Below are 18,494 nucleotides of genomic sequence, written 5' to 3'. Positions count from 1 at the left end.
AGACATGACAAAAAAAAGACAACATCCACTCAAACCACAGTAGGGAGATTTAAAACCGCATATGAATAGCCTAACTTGTAAAGACGTAGCTATTGATCTCCACCTTTTGAAGGGATGGTTCACCCAAAAAGGAAACTTCTGTCATGAATTACTCACTCCCTAGTTGTTAAAAACCTACAGTATATAAATGTATTTGTTTGGTTGAACACGGAAAAATATATTTGGACAAATGCTTGTAACCAAACAGTTATTGGACCCCATTGACAACCAAAAATCACAAAGGTAGTCAAAAGTGCCCCACAGCTGTTTGCTGTCCGACATTCTTCAAAGTATCTTCTTTTGTGTTAACCAGAAATTTATAAAGCCAATTTTCCTACTATGGTGGCTCAGAACTGTTGGGTTACAAATCTTCCTCTGTGTTCATCAGAACAAGGACATTTTTACAGATTTGGAACAACTCGAAGGTGAGTAAATGATGACAGAATTTTTCTTTTTGGGAGACCTATCCCTTTAAAATCTGTATGACATTGACAAGAAAATATGGTTTGATAATATATACTGTATATATATATATATGAAGAGTTTATTTCCAAAAAGAGATAACTCTCGTTTTTAAAATGTTATGTTATGATGTTTTTATTTTGTTTTATTGTGTTAGTTAACTGTATTTATTTGAGTTATTATGGCTTAAATCAAAACAAACCAACTGCAGTTTGATTGATATTAATTGGAATGCACAATCAAAAACATGATGTCAATGTAAATGGCACTGTCATTAGCACCCGAGAGGCGGAGCACCGAGAGCTTCCGAGACATCCATACAGGGGAGGGTATAGTCACCTAAAACCTCCTCTCGTCACCCGTCTTTTTCTCGCAGGGTATCTGACTGAGTGACTGACCGGCAGAAAGAGGAGCGCGCCGTGAATCTGCAGGAGCCGCGACCCGCGGAGCGCCACCAACATGAATCCTTCTCCGGACACCAGGACTTGAGACCTTCGGTCTACCTCTTCCACTCTTATGTTATTACACTGCTCCTTCCCTTGGTCACCTTATTATTTACGTTATAAATACGTCTAAGCTTTCTTCACTTGGAAATACACCAGAACTGAGCATGTTGTGGAAAACGGGACTAATCTTCTTGTGCTGGGGCTTGACGTCCGGGGAGCTTCAGGAGAGGCAGTCCGGCGCTCCCGCTGCTCCAGCGCGAGCGACTTTGGATTTCGGCTTCGTCCCCTCCGGAGTTTATGATACCGTCGCCTATTACGAGCCCGGTCCCATTGGGATCTTATTTAACATGATGCACGCGTTCCTCTTCGTGGTTCAGCCTAACCCGTTCCCTGAAGGTGAGCTCAACCCATGTGGTGTTCTTTAACTTCTTTGCACCTGTGCCAGGTGTTTCCTTCACAATTTGTTTGTTTGAATATTATTTTTAATCAAATTATTCCTATTGATCACTGTTTATCATGAGCAGGCAGGTTTAATGTGTGAGATGTGCCACCTGTGTCGTCTCCATATTAAAACTGTCTCATTGTTCATCCCCACTGTGTCCATCATTAATTGGTAAATCTTGAGATTAGGATCCTGACCCGTCGAGTCACCCTCCTAACCAGATTAAACACTAATCTGGATGCCCATATGTTGCTGTGCTTTTATTTTCCAGCCTGCCACAGGTGGACATTGTGTGATCAACAACACCAACTAAGAAATGTGCCAAATACTTGTGGAGTGAAATTTTAATTGGATTGTGTACTATTTTCATGATACATTCCTGTCGCTGGATTTGCTTGCTCTGCAGGTTGGTTTGGACAAACGTAAACCGCCCAAATGCATAAGTGTCAGTTAAATGTTCAGCTGCAAAAGGTTTAAGCAATAAACCCCTGGCCTCAGTAGGTTTAAATCATCCATGCTGTCTTCTAAACACAACTGACCGCAGTTGTTGTCTTTTCTTCCTCTTTCCTTTTTTTTGATAGCCACAGCTGTAGTCTTTTGGCAAAATAATTAAAATGATAAAAGCTCTTTGACAGGGTTCCAGTATGATAATTCATTGCACCGTGCAGACCGTCGTACAGCAGCTGCAGAGACCAAAGCGCTCATCACAACTCTGTTTACTCTCCTTGAATAAATACGTTTGTGGAAATTATTTCTTAGCATTGGGTTTAGCTTTGCGGTGAGGGGTGGTGAGACATCCTCATATCCGTTGATCCTCAGATTTGAATGGACTTGGATAAGTAAATGTAAGGACACAAGAATGTGATGATAACAAGATTATGATTATTTATTCTGATCCAAGCAGCATTTTTCTAATGCTTGCTCCAGTGCAGCGTGAACGCCATAATAGATAGAACTTTATCCCTGTCTACTTTCAGATGAAACGGTTAGTGTCTTTAGATGTAGAAAATAGCTCATTGAGATGAAAGGCTGCTGGGAAAGATGGCCCAGTAATGGCCTAACAATTACACAGTTTAAAGTATTAGGTTTCAGTCATATTGCCTGGAAATGTACTTAAGGATCTCTTTGTTCTCAGCTATTGGCCAGGCTGTCCTGACGGAAACCTTTACTGTCGCTCTCTGTTCTCTGAAACTTCTTGATCACATTTTGCTACTTAAAACCATGTTTTGGTTTCTTTAAAACCATTTTATTTTGATATGATTTGTAAAGTCAACGTCACCATAAGGAAATGCAAAAATATTTTGTGTTTATATTCTACACATCTGCCTTTTTAACTAAAATAATCTCGCAGGATTTGCCAGAATAAACATTTGTATTTCTCTGATAATCTAATAATTCTAAAAGGACTACTGTAGTGTGAACGTCCTTATATCTGAGGTTACAGTACATACCCAAAACTAATACAGGTGAAGGGTCTGACTCCATCTGTTTGTGGGAGATGCAGTAGAGGCAGTTGCCAGGGCAACATTACAGTATTCTAGTGACTGTGAGTTTCTCCCATCGGCCTACATATGTCTGAATGCTGTAGTGTAGACGAGGTGTGAATAGCGAATGCATTCAGAAAGAAATGCATTGCCTTAGTAGATTGTAATAGGACACTGTTAAACAGAACTTTATTAAAGAGGTTTTAATTCCAGGACATGCTTTACAAGCTTTTTCTCTTTGTCAGTGTGTTGCGTTCTGAAGAGATAATGTTGGTATGACTCCATGTTTGCTTTAATGGGAGATAGATGATATTGCAAGTGGAGGTGATTTTTTTCATATTTGAAAGTTGTTTTATTTATTATGATTATTGCTCTCTGTTTATTATTTGATACCCAGTAGCTCTGTCCAGTAGCATTACTAGTCTTCATGGGGTCCGTCCAATCCATTCATCATTCCATAAATAAAACAAAAACTTAAATACTGTACAATTTTTCACATTCCATAACATCCTACCACATTACTTGCCTTCCTAGGGTCTACACAACACTTAAAATCCATACATTCGTACATACTGTACATTAAAATTAAACATATTTTTACATCCTAAAACACCACTTTAAATATTCCTTCAACCTTATAACAACACCAGCTCGTTCAATGAATTTCTATTCGTAACGTCTATGTGTAATAGTGTGTAATACTTGACCCAAAAATGAAAATTCTGTCATCATTTATGGGTCATTTATTTAGAGGGTGAGCCTCTTGTCATTTCAAACCTGTATGACTTTCTTTCTTCCACAGAACACAAAAGAAGATATTTTGAAGAACGTTGTTAATTGGCACCCATTCACTTGCATTGGGTTTGTGTCCATACAATAGAAGTGAATGGGTGCCGGCGTTGTTTGCTTACCAACTTTCTTCAAAATATCTTCTTTGGTGTTCTGCGTAAGAAACGAAGTCAAACAAGTTCGAAATGACAAGAGGGTGAGTAAATGATGACAGAATTTTCATTTTTTGGGTTAACTATCACTTTACGTCCTGGATATCAACTGACCCTAGAACAGCCCCATTTGGAGGACCAAAAATTCCATTCAAGTTCTAGTACTCCATATAAAATCAATTTGTGCATCATCTGGCTTTCAAACCCAGGACCTTGGCATTGCCATGCTCTTCCTAGTGAGCTTCAGCTATTATTAGTACTTCTGCTACAAGTTTGTCACCTAATGTCCATGCCAAAGTTCAGTATGATTCATGCCAGTTGGGTATCTAAAGGATGGCACACTAGCCTTCACCACAGATGGCATCCTTAGTCGCATGTCTATTGACTGCCAGCTTGCTGTAGCTCCTCTTTGCCCCCTCTCTGTCTCTAGAGGCAGCCATGCAGCATTGAGGGGATGTGAGAACTTCTCCTCAATCTGTTGTATTTTCTTCTATTCAGATTAGATCAGTTATCTGGTTCTTCTTGGCCTTCTTTCTTCTCCTGTCTTTGCCATACTGTACATATTCATGTCCAAAGAAGTGTTGGGAAGTTGTTCTGGTGCAACTTTACGTAAACAACAAGGTGCATGGAACGAAGAAAGCAGCAATGGGTCAGAATAAATGTGGAATAAAGTTAAAAAATATGATATTTTTATTTTGCCAACGCATTTCGGCACACAGGCCTTCATCAGGGCTAAACGGTGTATATCGCATATTCATGTCCAAAACGTCTCAAATGAGTCTCAAACTTTAAAGCAGTTACTGTCAGAGAGGTGGCACTAAAAAGCAATGGACAGTCTTTGTCCATTATTTTATTATAGGAATATCGGATGCAGATTAGGCATGGGCCGGTATGATATTTTGACGGTATGGTAACCTTAAACCAGCCTATCACGGTTTGGCGGTATTGCGGTTGCAGCTTTAAAATGTGTTATTTTAAATGTCTGAGTAAAAACATTGAACACAATAGATTTGATTTTTAAGCAACACAAAATATTTGAGACATGAACAGTATGTCAGGTTAAATGAGTGCTTCCCAAACATTTTGAAAGCATGGCATCCCTTTCTAGTCTTCTTTTAAATGCATTTACAGTAATTAAACTCACATGCATTCATCCATACATATACTGTATACATATAAATAAATTAATTAAATGCAGATGAGCAAACAACTAATTAAGCATAAACAAAATATAGCACAGAACCTGATGGATTCCTGCACAAAACAGCTTATACTGTACCTTTGGAACGGTATAACAGAAACTTTTAGTGGTTTTAAAACCGTGACTTTCCAAACCACGGTATACCTTGGAACCGGTATTCAGCCCATGCCTAATGCAGATGCACTAATACATAAACATCTTCAATTAATCGTCTCCATACTGCACATTATAGATGCACAGTAACTGTTTCCAACGAATGCCAGACTATGATTATTTTATGAAAATCGGTAAAATTTCACACATTTAAATTTAATAAGCAATATTGATGTCTGAGAAGGAGTTCACATGCTGTGAGTGTTGGATATGTCCCTCTGTGGCAGTCACATGTTTTCATGACTCCAGTCAGTGTGAGTGTGGTGCACCTAAGGGCTAAAGCACGTCACAACCCCGCATGAGTACACTGACCTCCTATAGGCCCAGTGCCCTACTGACAGCATTAGTAATAGAAACTCACGTCTGACCATTATGTAAATTTGGGCAATAACGATAACCGATAATTCTTTAACATTGGAAGCCGATAACTGATATATGGCCGATATACAGCATCTAAATATTAATATAAAGTTCCTATGACTGAAACAAAAGGCAAATAGTGGAAACTGCTTTTATTTGAAAACATTAACTGCAGAAAACAAGGTAACAATTAGTTATCTTTTATTCCCTGAAAATCATGTACCACGACTACTTTACACTAGTTAAAGGGGTGGTGCAACGGTGTGTCATGTTAAACGTGTTGTCTTCTCATGCTTAACATGGTCAATTTGTCAAAAAACGAGTTGGGCGTATTAAGTAGTATTATAACCTAATTCTTGCCTGCCCACACCAGACAGTAGACACACACACCCTCGATCGTCTCTGGTGTGATTTACCTGAGCTTTTGGTTGGCACTGCAGCCAGTTCACAAGAACGCTTTAGGAGGATTTTGAATGAATTTCTCTGGTGCCATTGAGAGACATTGAGGGTGGTGTATAAAGAACTGTGGTGTTGGAATCTTAAAGATGGGTTACATACCCAAGACCAAGCTAACATTAATGCATTTGGCAGACGCTTTTATCCAAAGCGACTTACACTATACATTTGTTTCTGAGTATGGAGTATGTGCAATCCCTGGGATCGAACCCATGACCTTGGCATTGCTAGCGCCAGGCTGTAATCTCTTCACTTATAGACAACATAAACAAACGTTACCTGGACTGCCATTAACTTCTGGTACGCATTTGCAAACGATAGAGTGCCCGTAGATTATTTCTGATAACAAGCAAAAGAAACCGAGAAGAACCGTTACTTGGCTAAACTTGTCTCTCCATTATTTTGAATTTAGACTGCGATACCAAACTCAACCGCTAGATATCAATGTACCATATGGTTTCTGTAAAGGCCACCAAACTACAGGACCCATTCAACAATTTGTTTATTTAATAAAATGAACATACAACAAATTTCATCAAATCGTTTTACAATAAAATAATAATTTAAATTAATATGAACATAAATTAAAGAAAACATGAATAGTTATATTATTAGACACTAGCCAAACACAGATCGAAAGTTAGCTGCAGTCCCAGCGCGTGTCCGATGAAACGGCCTATAATGTCTTAAAGAGACATCAATAATGATTACAATGGGAAAATTGATTTTCAGCTTTGTTTTATTAACTATTTCACTATTTTTTATTTTTTGTCCTCAACAGTGTTTTAATAGCAGTGAGTTTCAATATTCAATATGGATGAATGTTAGTTAAAATCATACTAACTCTTAATAAATGTAAGGTCTAATAATACACCTGCAGTAGCTTTTTGTTTAAATTGTATTTTTTTCTCTTTTATTATAGTCCAGTTGTAGCGTGTATATGTTTGTTGATGGTAAGCCTCTCTTTCCGAGCTGTACAGATTGTCGCATCTAAACTGCTCCTGCTGCTAATGCGACGGTCACATTTACGCCACTGAGTGTTTTCCTTCACCACTGCGTCTTAGCATGGCATTATTATGATATGTTCGACAGCAAACCTTCAGGTGTTCTGTTCTGCCAGTTGGGTGGAAAGAAAGGTTGCTATAGCATCTGAATGAAATTCTTATTTTTAGAAGAGCTGCTCACTCACTTCCTGACACACAGATGCTTTCTCAAACAACATGTTGTGTGGGTTGGATTTCTCTGTGTAGTGGGAGAAAACAAAAGCCTAAACAGAGAAAGAGAGAATGCAATGAATGACTGGCAGTGATCGCTATACAGTCCTTGATTATACAACGGCTTCTTGTAGAATTATTTAGCCTTCAGATGTAGATGTGTGTCTAATAATGAATAGAAACCAAATAAACAAAATTAAAGGTCCAGTGTGTAAGTTTTTGGAGGATCTATTGACAGAAATGCAATGCAATAATATACTGTACATAACTACGTATGTCTTCAGAGGTGTATAAAGACCTTACGTGACAACATCTTTGTCCTGTGAGAGCCACCGCAGTGCTTCGAAATGGAGGGGGGAGGTGTGGAGTGAGCCGTTGGTTGCAATTCGCAACCTCACCATTAGATACCGCTAAAATATCCACATTGCTCCTTTAAAGGGAGAGTTGGCCCAAACCTTTATGACTGACTTTAATTTGTAAACGAGGCCATATGTTAATGTATCTTGACGTCAGAAATGCAGGGAATTCCCCTGTTCCTGCAGCTTACTTTCAGTAAATGATCTATTTGGACTAAGGAAGAAGTTTCATGTTCTTAAAGCTACAGTATGTACATTGAAGTCCTTTATCCTAAAAGATCAAGGGTAATTTGATTCCTCACATTATGACCCCTTTAGTAAAACTGAGGCAGAAACCTCCTTACGTGGTGAAGTTTGCAAAGTGAGTATGTATACGGAGTCATTTCCACGAAACAATAGAATGTCATGGTCATGAGGTTGTGGAGTTATTGACCTGTTGAAAGGTTGAGAGCGTCGTCCAGGCTGGAACTGAAGAAGGCGATTCTACACTTTACGTAAAAGCATCACAGCTGGGAAAACCAGAGGGGTTCTGTAAGGGTCAAGAACATCAGAAGCCAGATATTATAGTGTACGTGGGAGTGATACTGACTGAAGTCTCAGATCCAGGCTGGCATGTAATGATGAGGAAGAAAGGCTTAAATGAGCAAAGGTGAGATATAAAGAAGGGAGACACAAAAGAGAATGCAAAATAAGGAAAAGGACGTGTGTGAGAGAGAGACTCAGGAGAGACGTGAGATTGATGTACGAGTATGATGTATGAGTAGTTTATCAGGCTCAGCATGTGTTTTGACTCTTCCGAGAGGACCCTTGGCCTTGCCCACCTGGAACTGCTGTGTTATTGTCATCTTTAATGTCAGATGTAGCTCATTGAAATGTTATCAGGATTGCACACACTTTTAGCCTTTACACTGGCTTTGTTTTAGAATTTGCACATCTTGAAACGATCATCAAGTGTTTCATTATTAGCTCAATTTCATGTCATTAGTGACAGAATTGTCGTTTTATGGTAAACTGTTTCTTTAAGAACCTGTAGAGTATAATGTACAAAACTAAAGGCATGTAGATGTTTCCTTATTAAAACGTAGTGCGCTTTTTTATTTGCTGTCTATATATTCACAGCGCATGTAATTGTAATCTCGCATGACTCACTTTACAGCGTTCATCGCTTTCAGGCAGATTGAGAGCTATATGTGGAATATCGCTCTTCATCTGTTGATATTTTTATGGTCTCTTTTTGCAACATTTTGCCTTTAATGAAAGTATGAAAATCTTCAAGAAGATGATTTGTGTTTCTTGAACGTTAATTAGAATCAACTAATTGAAAAATCAAAAAGTTTTATGTCTGACTAGAGTCACGTATTCGGTTCTTACAGTTTGTGTTTTACGCAAACAAACCTACCCTGAGGGCGCACTAGAGAGAGTTTTGCACATTTAACAAGACAGAAATAGAACGATGTTTTTCACTCCGAAAATGTTTTTACTTAAAGCAACAGGGGAATAACACAAACCGTCCAGTCAAGGTGTTTGCCAGTTCTTACATTAAAGAAGGTCTCGGTCAAAATGTTTGTATTACCGCCCTGTTGATTTAAATAAACAAAGACATTTTAAGAGTGCAGAGCATCTCTGTTTCTCTCAGGTTGTTTTTGTTTGGTTTACACACTTACTGTGAGAGCATAGTGTTTCTTTTATAAATAAACCCTTAGTTGAACATTTAATATATGATAATATACATGTATAAGACAATTCAATACAGTTGAACTTGTAATGGCAGTAAATTCCAACATAGACATTCTTCACATATAGACAGACACATACTAATCCGTATTAATCAGGGATATAATCTCAATGACCTCTATGTATCTTTATATCAGATTAATGATGAGTAAGATATTAACCAGGGATTGTGTTTAGCTGTTTCTTCTGTCATGTACAGTAAATGCATCTACTTACAACACTCTGTTTTAGGACCAGTACTATAGATTCACCAGATATGCTTAAAGGGATAGTTTACCCCAAAATGAAAGTTCTGTCATCATTAACTCGGTTCAGTTACCGACATTCTTTAAAATACCTTCTGCAGAAGAAAGAAACTCATATGGGTTTGAAATAACAAGATGGAGATGATGACAGAAGTTTCATTTTGGGGTGATCTATCCCTTTAATATCTTCCCTTAAAACCCCCTTTAAAAATTGCATTCGTTTTTTAGATTTGAGACCATATACATATAGTTTACTAATACATTTGGCAAACTTTTGTTCCCGTCTTTCTCTAACTTGGCCGAGAATATTGATGACTCTTTTTGTACTCATGGGTGTAATTGTGGGTGTGTTTCCCTCCCACAGTTGCACCAAATTATGATTCGCGGCTGTGATGTAAACTAAAGGCCGCTGGCTGTTTTTTTTAAATGGGACAAGCCTTTTGATATATTTTGCCCCAGCTTTGTGTTTCGATGGGAAGTACATCAACACTGGGAAAGAAGATTGTGTTGGTTTATAGGCCTTTAAGGCCTAATTAGATGATGATTAATTGGGGCAGAACAATCTGATTCCTGATTATGGCTCAAATCTAGTGCATGTTGACTAGTGAGATTCACACCCTTATTTTTAACAAACGTAGTCAGAACACATCAGAATATGTTTTTAAGCTTTTAAAATAAAGGATGCACTAGAAGAGTTGGAATATTTCTAGCACACTTACACAGTTACTGCAGCTTTATTGACCTTAAATGAGGTTCTAAAAATAATACTAATACATTTAAAAAACAGTACTTAAGTAGGCCACAGAGGTATGCAGAGAGTGTGCGGTGATTAAAATGAGCTTATAACAGTTCTTGGTAACCATTGACTACCATAGTAGGAAAAATGGCAATGGTAGTGAAAAGTGGCCCAGAACTGTTGCTTTTCTACATTCTTAAAAATATCTTCTTTTGTGTTCAACAGAACAAAGACATTTACAGGCAATTTTTCCTACTATGGTAGTCAATGGTGGCCAAGAACTGTTTGGTTACAAGCATTCTTCCAAATATCTTTCTCTGTGTTCATCAGAACAAGAAATGTATATAGATTTGGACCAACTTGAGGGTGAATAAAAGGAGACAGAATTTTCATTTTTGGGTGAACTGTTCCTTTTAGTATTTTAAACCACAACAGTCTGCCTGATTTAAAACAATCAAACATTTTTTTCCTCCATTTTTCCTTCTTTTCTAAAAAAAAGGGACAGTACACATAAAGGAAGTATCACCTGGGTTTAAACAAGTTTACGGCTCTTCATTAGATCGGGGACATTATGTATCGCTCCTTTTGTGAGCAGGCGTGTTTCCTTTCCAACCAATAGCCATTGTTCTGATGAAAATTACCATGAGGATGTGACAATGGAGAACTATGGAAGATGACTATCACTGATGTCTCCTCAGAAGTTGAAAGTTTCAGGGAAGTCAGGTAAACAACCACTGTAAGCAATGGTGAACAAAAAAGGATGTTTTGGTAGTTTTTACATTTCTGTTGTGTTAACCATCCACTCGTAATACCTTTACAGGTCTCTTTTTACCGTGTACTTTTGGTCATTTTTGTACTGTTTTTATTTTGTAATTGTCAGAAAGTGTTGTATAGATATTTCTCAACTCATTCAGATCGCCATTTCTCTCCTGTTGTCATTGATCCATCTTTATTGTGATTCTGTTTCCCATACAGCCTGTGTTTCTATGTTTAGAAGGTTTTTGCATGTCTATAGAATAGAAAACATTGTTTCGTACACAAAAAATCATCTTCCTCAGTGAGTATCAGACTACTGAGATATTACAGATCATGTATTAACCTAAAAGTTTCAATATATGCCTGTAGATGCTGTGAAGAGATTGGCATTCCCACCTGTGAGTTAAATCTTCTCATCCATCTAATGCCTTTTTTATTAACACTGCGCTTGAAAGAAGAAACCTGTGCTTTTTGTACCACACATCCTTCTTTTAATATTAGTTTTATCTTATCCATCTTTAACTTCTTTCTTCTCGCTGTGTATATGTTTGTGTTCTCCTCTCCCTGGTAACCGGTTCCTTGGTTCTTTTTGCTTTATTTGTGCTGGGATAGACTGTTATTGTTATTGTTCAGGTACAGATTGTTTCCCTTTGGGACTATCAGCAGTCAGCAGGGATTAGATGAGTTAAGTCATGAGCACTGGATTCATGGCATTAGGGTAGTGAGAAGTGACACACTCGTTCGCTCATGTTTGATAGACAGCGGGTGACTCTGTTATTGTGTTATAGTGTAAAAAACCTTTAGGCAAATGTCATGCAGTGCTATGAAAGATAAATGGATTGTTTTTACGGAATGACATACAGAATGGTTTCTAAAGAGACACCGAAAATGTTCTTGTACTGCCAATCACTACGATAAATTGAACAGGTGATAGCAACATAAATCAAAGTAAAGGAACAGTTCACACAAAAACAAACATTTTGAATTACTCACCCTCAAGTTGTTCCAAACCTGTGTACATGTTGTTGTTCTGCAAACATTAGGAAATATATTTGGAAGAGTGTTTGTAACCAAACAGTTCTGGGGCAGTATTGACTTCCATAGTACAGAAAACGTCTTGGTTACGGATGTAACCTCAGTTCCCTGATGGAGGGAACGAGACGTGTGTCGAGCCGACAGATGGGGTTCGTCCTTGAGAACCAATCACTTCCGACTTCTTAGAAAAGGCCAGTGAAATTGGCAAATAAAATTTGCATGCCGGACTCCGCCCCCGGATATCCGGGTATAAAAGGGAGACGGCGTGCCTCATTCATTCACCTTAGTTCTGAGGAGCCTGAGACCTCTCACGACTGCTGCAGTGGGCAGCACGTGTTGTGGCAAGAAGGACACAACGTCTCCTTCCCTCCATCAGGGAACTGAGGTTACATCCGTAACCAAGACGTTCCCTTTCTGTCGGTCTCTCGACGTTGTGTCGAGCCGACAGATGGGGTTCCTATGGAAAATGCCAGAACACATTGTCCTGTCACAATCTCTAGCGAAGCGACGGTGACTGACCTGGGCGTGTCAGCCGTGAGCGCTACCGCAAAATTGTAACCTACCAGGGGTGGGAAGGCCCCTGCCTTCGACCTCACAGGCGGCGGCCTTGTTTCTCTAACAGCGAGAAGCCGCCCGGTACCTTAAGGCCACTGGGTAAGCGCTACTTCCTCAAATGGGGGATGCGCTACAGAGACCACTTCCTACCGCAGGGAGGAGTTTAGTGGAGATACCAACATGGTCTCACCGTTAGAGGAGAACTCATGGGAGGAATGTGCGGACTGAAGGAGTAAACCGCAAGGTGGAGGTCCAACTAGGGAAGGTCATGGGTTACCAAGGTGGGAACCAATCATGAGGATACATCAGACGGAACCGCCCTGCTGGGGGGTTACAACGTCCGGTAGCACTAGGTCCGGTTAGAGCTATGTTGTGGATAACTCAGTTGGTACCCGGCCTAAGGGGCAGGGCTGCTCTGCCCAGCCTGCCCGCAGGAGGTGCTTGCTTAGTGATGGATGGAGTGCCTGTTCTTCACCCAGTGGGGGAAGAAGGGAGGCTAATTTAGTACGCTGACCCACCTAGAAGAAAGGGGGGAAGGTACTGTCATAGGTGTACACCCTACCGGCAGCCGGTCTTGCCTGATGCCCTGCAAGACTCGAGCTTATACCGGTTTTATGCGGAGGCTGTAGGACCTCGCGAAGGTGATGGTGTAGCCCAACCCACAGCTCTGCAGATGTCTGCCAGAGAGGCGTCTCGAGGCAGTGCCCACGAGGAGGCTATACTCCATGTGGAGAGAGCTCTCACCCAGTGGGCGCGGGCGATCTTAGGACAGGTACGTTGTAGTGATGGCGTCCATGATCCAATGCGCCAATCTCTGTTTGAGACAGCCCTCCCCGTCTGCTGATCTCCAAAACAGACAAAGAGCTGCTCAGAGCTCATGCGGCTCTGCGTGCGGTCCAAGTAGAGGCGCAATGCGCGTACTGGACACAACACGGATGGGGTTGGGTCTTTCTCCCCGGTGGGGAGCACCTGTAAGTTCACCACCTGGTGTCTAGGGGGAGTGGTGGGAACGTTGGGCACGTAGCCGGGCCGGGGTCTCAGGATAGCGTGAGAATCACCGGGCCCGAGTTCTAGGCAATCTGTGGACACGGAAAATGCTTGTAGGTCCGCTACCCTCTTGAGCGCCATCAGGAGAGCCGTCTTCATCGTGAGGTGAGAAAGAGCGGCATCTCCGAGGGGCTCCAGGACCACATCAAGGTCGCAAGAGGGTACGGAGCGCGGGTGAGGTGGTAGCCTTCCCGCGTCCCTTAGGAACCAAATGATCAGGTTGTGCTGTCCTAAAGACTTACCAGCAACTGGGTCGTGATGAGCGGCAATAGTGGCTACATACACATTCAGTGTGGAAGGGGAGAGATTACTCTCGAGTCTCTGGAAGGACAGCACGTTCCCGATCGAGCAACTCCGCGGGTCTTCTCTTGAGAAGAGCACCAGGATGAGAAGAGGCACCACTTACAGGTGTATAGCCGCCTAGTGGCCAGGGCCCTAGCCTGAGTGATGGTCTTAACCGCCGCAGGGGGAAGGCCACTCAGGATCTCCTCGTCCCGTCCAGGGGCCAGACATGGAGGTTCCAGAGGTCTGGTCTGGGATGCCATAACGTGCCTTTCCCCTGGGAAAGCAGATCCTTCGTCAGGCGAATCGGCCAGGGGGGAGCTGTCGTCAAGAGCATTAGCTCCGAGAACCAAGTCCGGTTGGGCCAGTATGGCGCAACTAGTACACCTGATGCTCCTCTTCCCTGACCTTGCACAGGGTCTGTGCAATGAGGCTCACTGGGGGGAAGGCGTACTTCCGCTTGTCCCACGGCCAGCTGTGCGCTAGAGCATCCGTGCCGAGGGGGGCCTCGGACGAGAAGTACCCTAGCGGGCAATGGGTGGTGTCCAGGGAGGCGAACAGGTCTCCCTGAGCCCGCCCGAACTGTACCCAATGAGCTGGACTGCGCGGGGGTGGAGTCGCCACTCTCCGCGAGGCGTCAACTGACGAGAGAGCGCATCCGCTGTCTGGTTCAGGTCGCCTGGGATATGTGTGGCTCGCAGGGATCTGCTCACCTGCGGACTCCACAGGAGGAGGCGTCGGGCGAGTCGTGTTAGCTGCCATGAGCGAACGCCACCCTGGCGGTTGATATACGCTATGGAAGTTGTGCTGTACGACCGGACCAGAACGTGCTTGTCCTGCACGAGAGGTTGTAGCCCCTTCAGTGCGGGTAGCACATCCAACAACTCTAGGCAGTTGATATGCCTGCGCAGGCGGGGGCCTGTCCATCGCCCCGACACTGCGTGCCCGTTGCACACGGCACCCCAACCCTGCAGAGAGGCGTCTGTTGTCACCACGACATGCCTCGTGACCTGCCTGAGAGGGACCCCCGTCCGTAGAAAGGTCATTGAAAACCAAGGGGTTAGGGTGCGTCAGCAGAGAGGCGTAATCACCATCCGCCTACTGCCGGTGTGCCACGCTCTCCAGGGAACTCGACTCTGTAGCCAGTGTTGGAGCGGTGACAAGGGAGAATCGAGACATGAAAGTAAGCATCCTTCAGGTCGATTGCCATGAACCAATCTTGACATCTGATAGATGCCAGGATGCGCTTCTGCGTGAGCATCCTGAACGGCAGCTTGAGTAGGTGCCTGTTCAGGGTACGCGGATCTAGCAACCCCCCTTTTTGGGGACGATGAAGTACAGGCTGTAAAACCCGTTGAACATCTCGGCTAGAGGGACGAGCACGATCTCTTCCTCTCCAGAGGGGTGGCAACCTCGGCCCGAAGCACGGGAGCATCCTTGCCTCTGACTGAGGTTGAGAGGATGCCCCAAAACTTGGGCGGGTGTCTGGGGAGTTGGACCGCGTAGCCGAGACGGATCGTATCCCGTAGTCTCCGTGAAGGTTTGGGAAGCTCTTGTCAGGCTCCCAGGGACCGAGACAAGGAGGCTAGGGGTACGTTCTGCTTCATCAACCTCCCGGGGGGTGGTTCGATGGCTGGCAGTGCGGATCCCTCGCCATGGGGGGGCCCCCGGAGATTAGATCGGCTCTGCTGTTTTACCTGCCTGGCAATGATGTAGCACAATGCACCATCGATTGAGAGTGCTTAGGCTGATGATTATCCTCGACATTGGGTCTCACCGTGACGCAATGTCAAGTTGCCGAACACCATCGTGTAGAGGGTGAGAGCGGCTGTGATAAACACCCAGAGAGAGAGAAAACTCTTAGAAGTGGGCTGTTGGGACGGGGCAGGAACCGTCCCGGATCGACCAACCAGCGATGGAATGGCTGGGGTCGGGCCTGAAGGTATTCTTCCCATGGGGGCCGCTTTGGCTTACGCCGCGGCTGCTGACGGGGTGGTGGTCTCCTCTTCGATGTCTTCTTCCGGGGGGCTGCCTGAGTGGGGGGCGCCGAAACCGAAGAGGACCAGGGCTGCTGGGAAGCAGATGGTGCACGGGATCTCGACGGCCAGAGGGCGGCCGAATCGCGGCGGGGGAGGATATGCTTGATATCCTCTGTCTGCTTCTTTACTGTCGAGAACTGTGGCTCGACAGTATCACCAAACAGCCCCACCTTGCGAGATGGGTGCGTCGAGAAAGCAGACTTTCTCGGCATTACTCATCTGTGCAAGGTTCAGCCAGAGGTGTCTCTCCTCCTGAGTTCATGCATAAGCGCTGGGTCGGTCTTACCCTCGTGGAGCTCTCTCAACGCCTTGGCCTGCAAGATGGCCATAGCGTGGAAAGAGGGGACAGCTTGGCCCGCAGCAGAGTAAGCTCTCGACAACTAAGATGCCGAAAAAACCTACATGCTTTGGACCGGAGTCTAGGTCGAGCCCCTGGTGGACATCGACGTATCCTCTAGCTGCCCCACCATCGAGGGAAGAAAGGGCGATGGAACTAGTTGACGTGCACATGCTGAAAGGGGGCGTTCCAGGTCGTACTAAGTTCCTCATGCACTTCCGGGAAAACACGGCACTGGGGGCGAGTGCGGCTTGGAGCCGCTCTCAAACCCGAGGTACCATGTATCCAGCCGCGAGCGTTGGGAGAGGGACAGTCCGCTGCACCACGTCGTAGAACCGGCAGTCTTGTAGTTGCTATCTTGTAGCGAAGTCTGTTGATCATGAGCGAAGGCTCCGAAGAACAAAAGGTGAATGAATGAGGCACGCCGTCTCCCTTTTATACCCGGATATCCGGGGGCAGAGTCCGGCATGCAAATTTCATTCGCAAATTTCATTCGCCAATTTCATTGGCCTTTTTTTAAGAAGTCGGAAGCGATTGGTTCTCAAGGACGAACCCCATCTGTCGGCTCGACACAACGTCGAGAGACTGACAGAAAGGGAACTACTATCCCTTATCAAAAAGAAGTATAGTGTACTTGAAGTTCATTTTTAAGTATACTTAATTAAAGTTCAAGTATATTTTTAAGTATACTTTATGTATTAAGTATACTAATATCAATGGACTAGTGGTATGCTTGAAAGTGTACTATTTGAATACCGCTTGGGACTAAATTGGCCCACTTTTTAGTTTATAAAAGTATACTTTTAAGTGTACTTTAAGGTTTAAGTTTACAATTAGGTTTTCATTTGTACTACAACTATACTCTATGTAAACTTGTACTGATAGTGATAGTTTACTAGTTCAATACTTCTAGCACATGTTTAGTCTATGAAAGTACACTTTGAAGTTTACATCTACAAATAATCAAAACAATTAGCAGTTGCTAGTTTGCTAATCTCAGTTCGACACAGTGGAGAAATTTTATTACTGTCCTATCGTGTAATGTTAACGTGGAACAACATTACTGTTATATCGTTGAACAATGAAAATTAAGCCATTCAGCGATAAAAATATCTTACCAACATACCTCACCGTGCTTCTTCACTTTCACTCACTCCGTCAGTATTCAGATGGACTCCACCTACAGGTTGAACTGCATAGCGGCGCAAGCAGTACCAATACACACATGTAATTTACATTTGTAAGCACAGATAAATGAATATGTTGAGTTTAATCACGTTCTATAATTCAGAGTTGTCATTGCTTCGTTAAACTAAGTAAAGAAAAAATGCCAAATCAAAATAAATACAAATTTTAAGCAAACATTTAAGTTCCACACATTTGTATTTATTTTATTCCAACCCAAATCAAACTTGTTACTGTGTAAACTGAAAGATGTAAGTTAAAAGACAGTGTGAAAAACTAGAAGAAAATATAAAGATTCCGAATTATGTAAAACTCTGAAGAAAATAAACTTTACTTGCTGTGGCAAAACTTGGAACTTGGTTGCTTAAGTGTTTTTAGGTGGTTCTTATGGTGTTGCTACTTGCTAAGGCATTCTGGATCCTTGCAAAGGTGCTGTAAGGTGATTTCTAGGGTGCTCTAAATAATTGCTGGGACATGGCTCGATAGCTTCACCGCCATCAAATGCACGATCACTTCATCACAGTCATAGCACGCCACTCCTCAATAAGCCGCTCAATTTTACACCTCATTTATGGGTCTACGACAAACAGTGTGGTGCGAGACAAGTTATGCACCAAAGTTTTGTCCAGAAAAAAAACTGAATAATAAGAAGAGCACTACTAACTTGGAGAAAAATGTATTTAATACTCAAGCAAAATAATAGACACAAGTACAAGCCAAGTATACTTAAGTCAAAAGATTAAGTACAAGTATAGGCCAAATATACTTAAACTTTTCACTCAGTAAAATCAAGTATACTTAAGAGTAAATTTAAGTATATTTCTGAGAAGTACATAACGTATATTTCTAAGAAGTACATAAGGTGACTGAAAGTATACTTTCCTATTTTAAGTTTAAAAGAAGTATACTTATAGCACACTTGAATAAACTTCTTTTTGATAAGGGATGGTAGTCAATAGTGCGCCCAGAACGGTTTAGTTTCCCACATT

At 42.5% G+C, this 18,494-nt stretch overlaps 1 protein-coding gene across 15 annotated transcripts in view; it reads left to right on the top strand.

Moving 5' to 3' along the window:
* The first annotated feature begins 795 nt into the window (after window positions 1–795).
* Window positions 796–18,494, top strand: part of prom1a (prominin 1a) — a 45,638-nt gene continuing 27,939 nt past the window's right edge. For 12 of the 15 annotated variants that reach the window (XR_008964148.1, XR_008964147.1, XR_008964149.1 and 9 more), the window contains exon 1: window positions 797–1,343. Coding sequence is in view for 11 of the 15 variants with exons in the window: in XM_057349386.1 (XP_057205369.1) it covers window positions 1,112–1,343 (232 nt within the window). In the remaining 4 variants the exon portion in view is untranslated. Of the gene's footprint in view, window positions 1,344–18,494 lie in introns of all 15 variants that reach the window. The other 3 variants (XM_057349378.1, XM_057349380.1, XM_057349381.1) reach the window with 1 other exon arrangement.

This window comes from Triplophysa rosa, linkage group LG13, assembly GCF_024868665.1.
Source record: "Triplophysa rosa linkage group LG13, Trosa_1v2, whole genome shotgun sequence".
In the NCBI taxonomy this organism is placed as follows: domain Eukaryota; kingdom Metazoa; phylum Chordata; class Actinopteri; order Cypriniformes; family Nemacheilidae; genus Triplophysa; species Triplophysa rosa.
The sequence above is the reverse complement of the archived record's forward strand: the minus strand, read 5'-3'. Positions and strand labels throughout refer to the sequence as shown.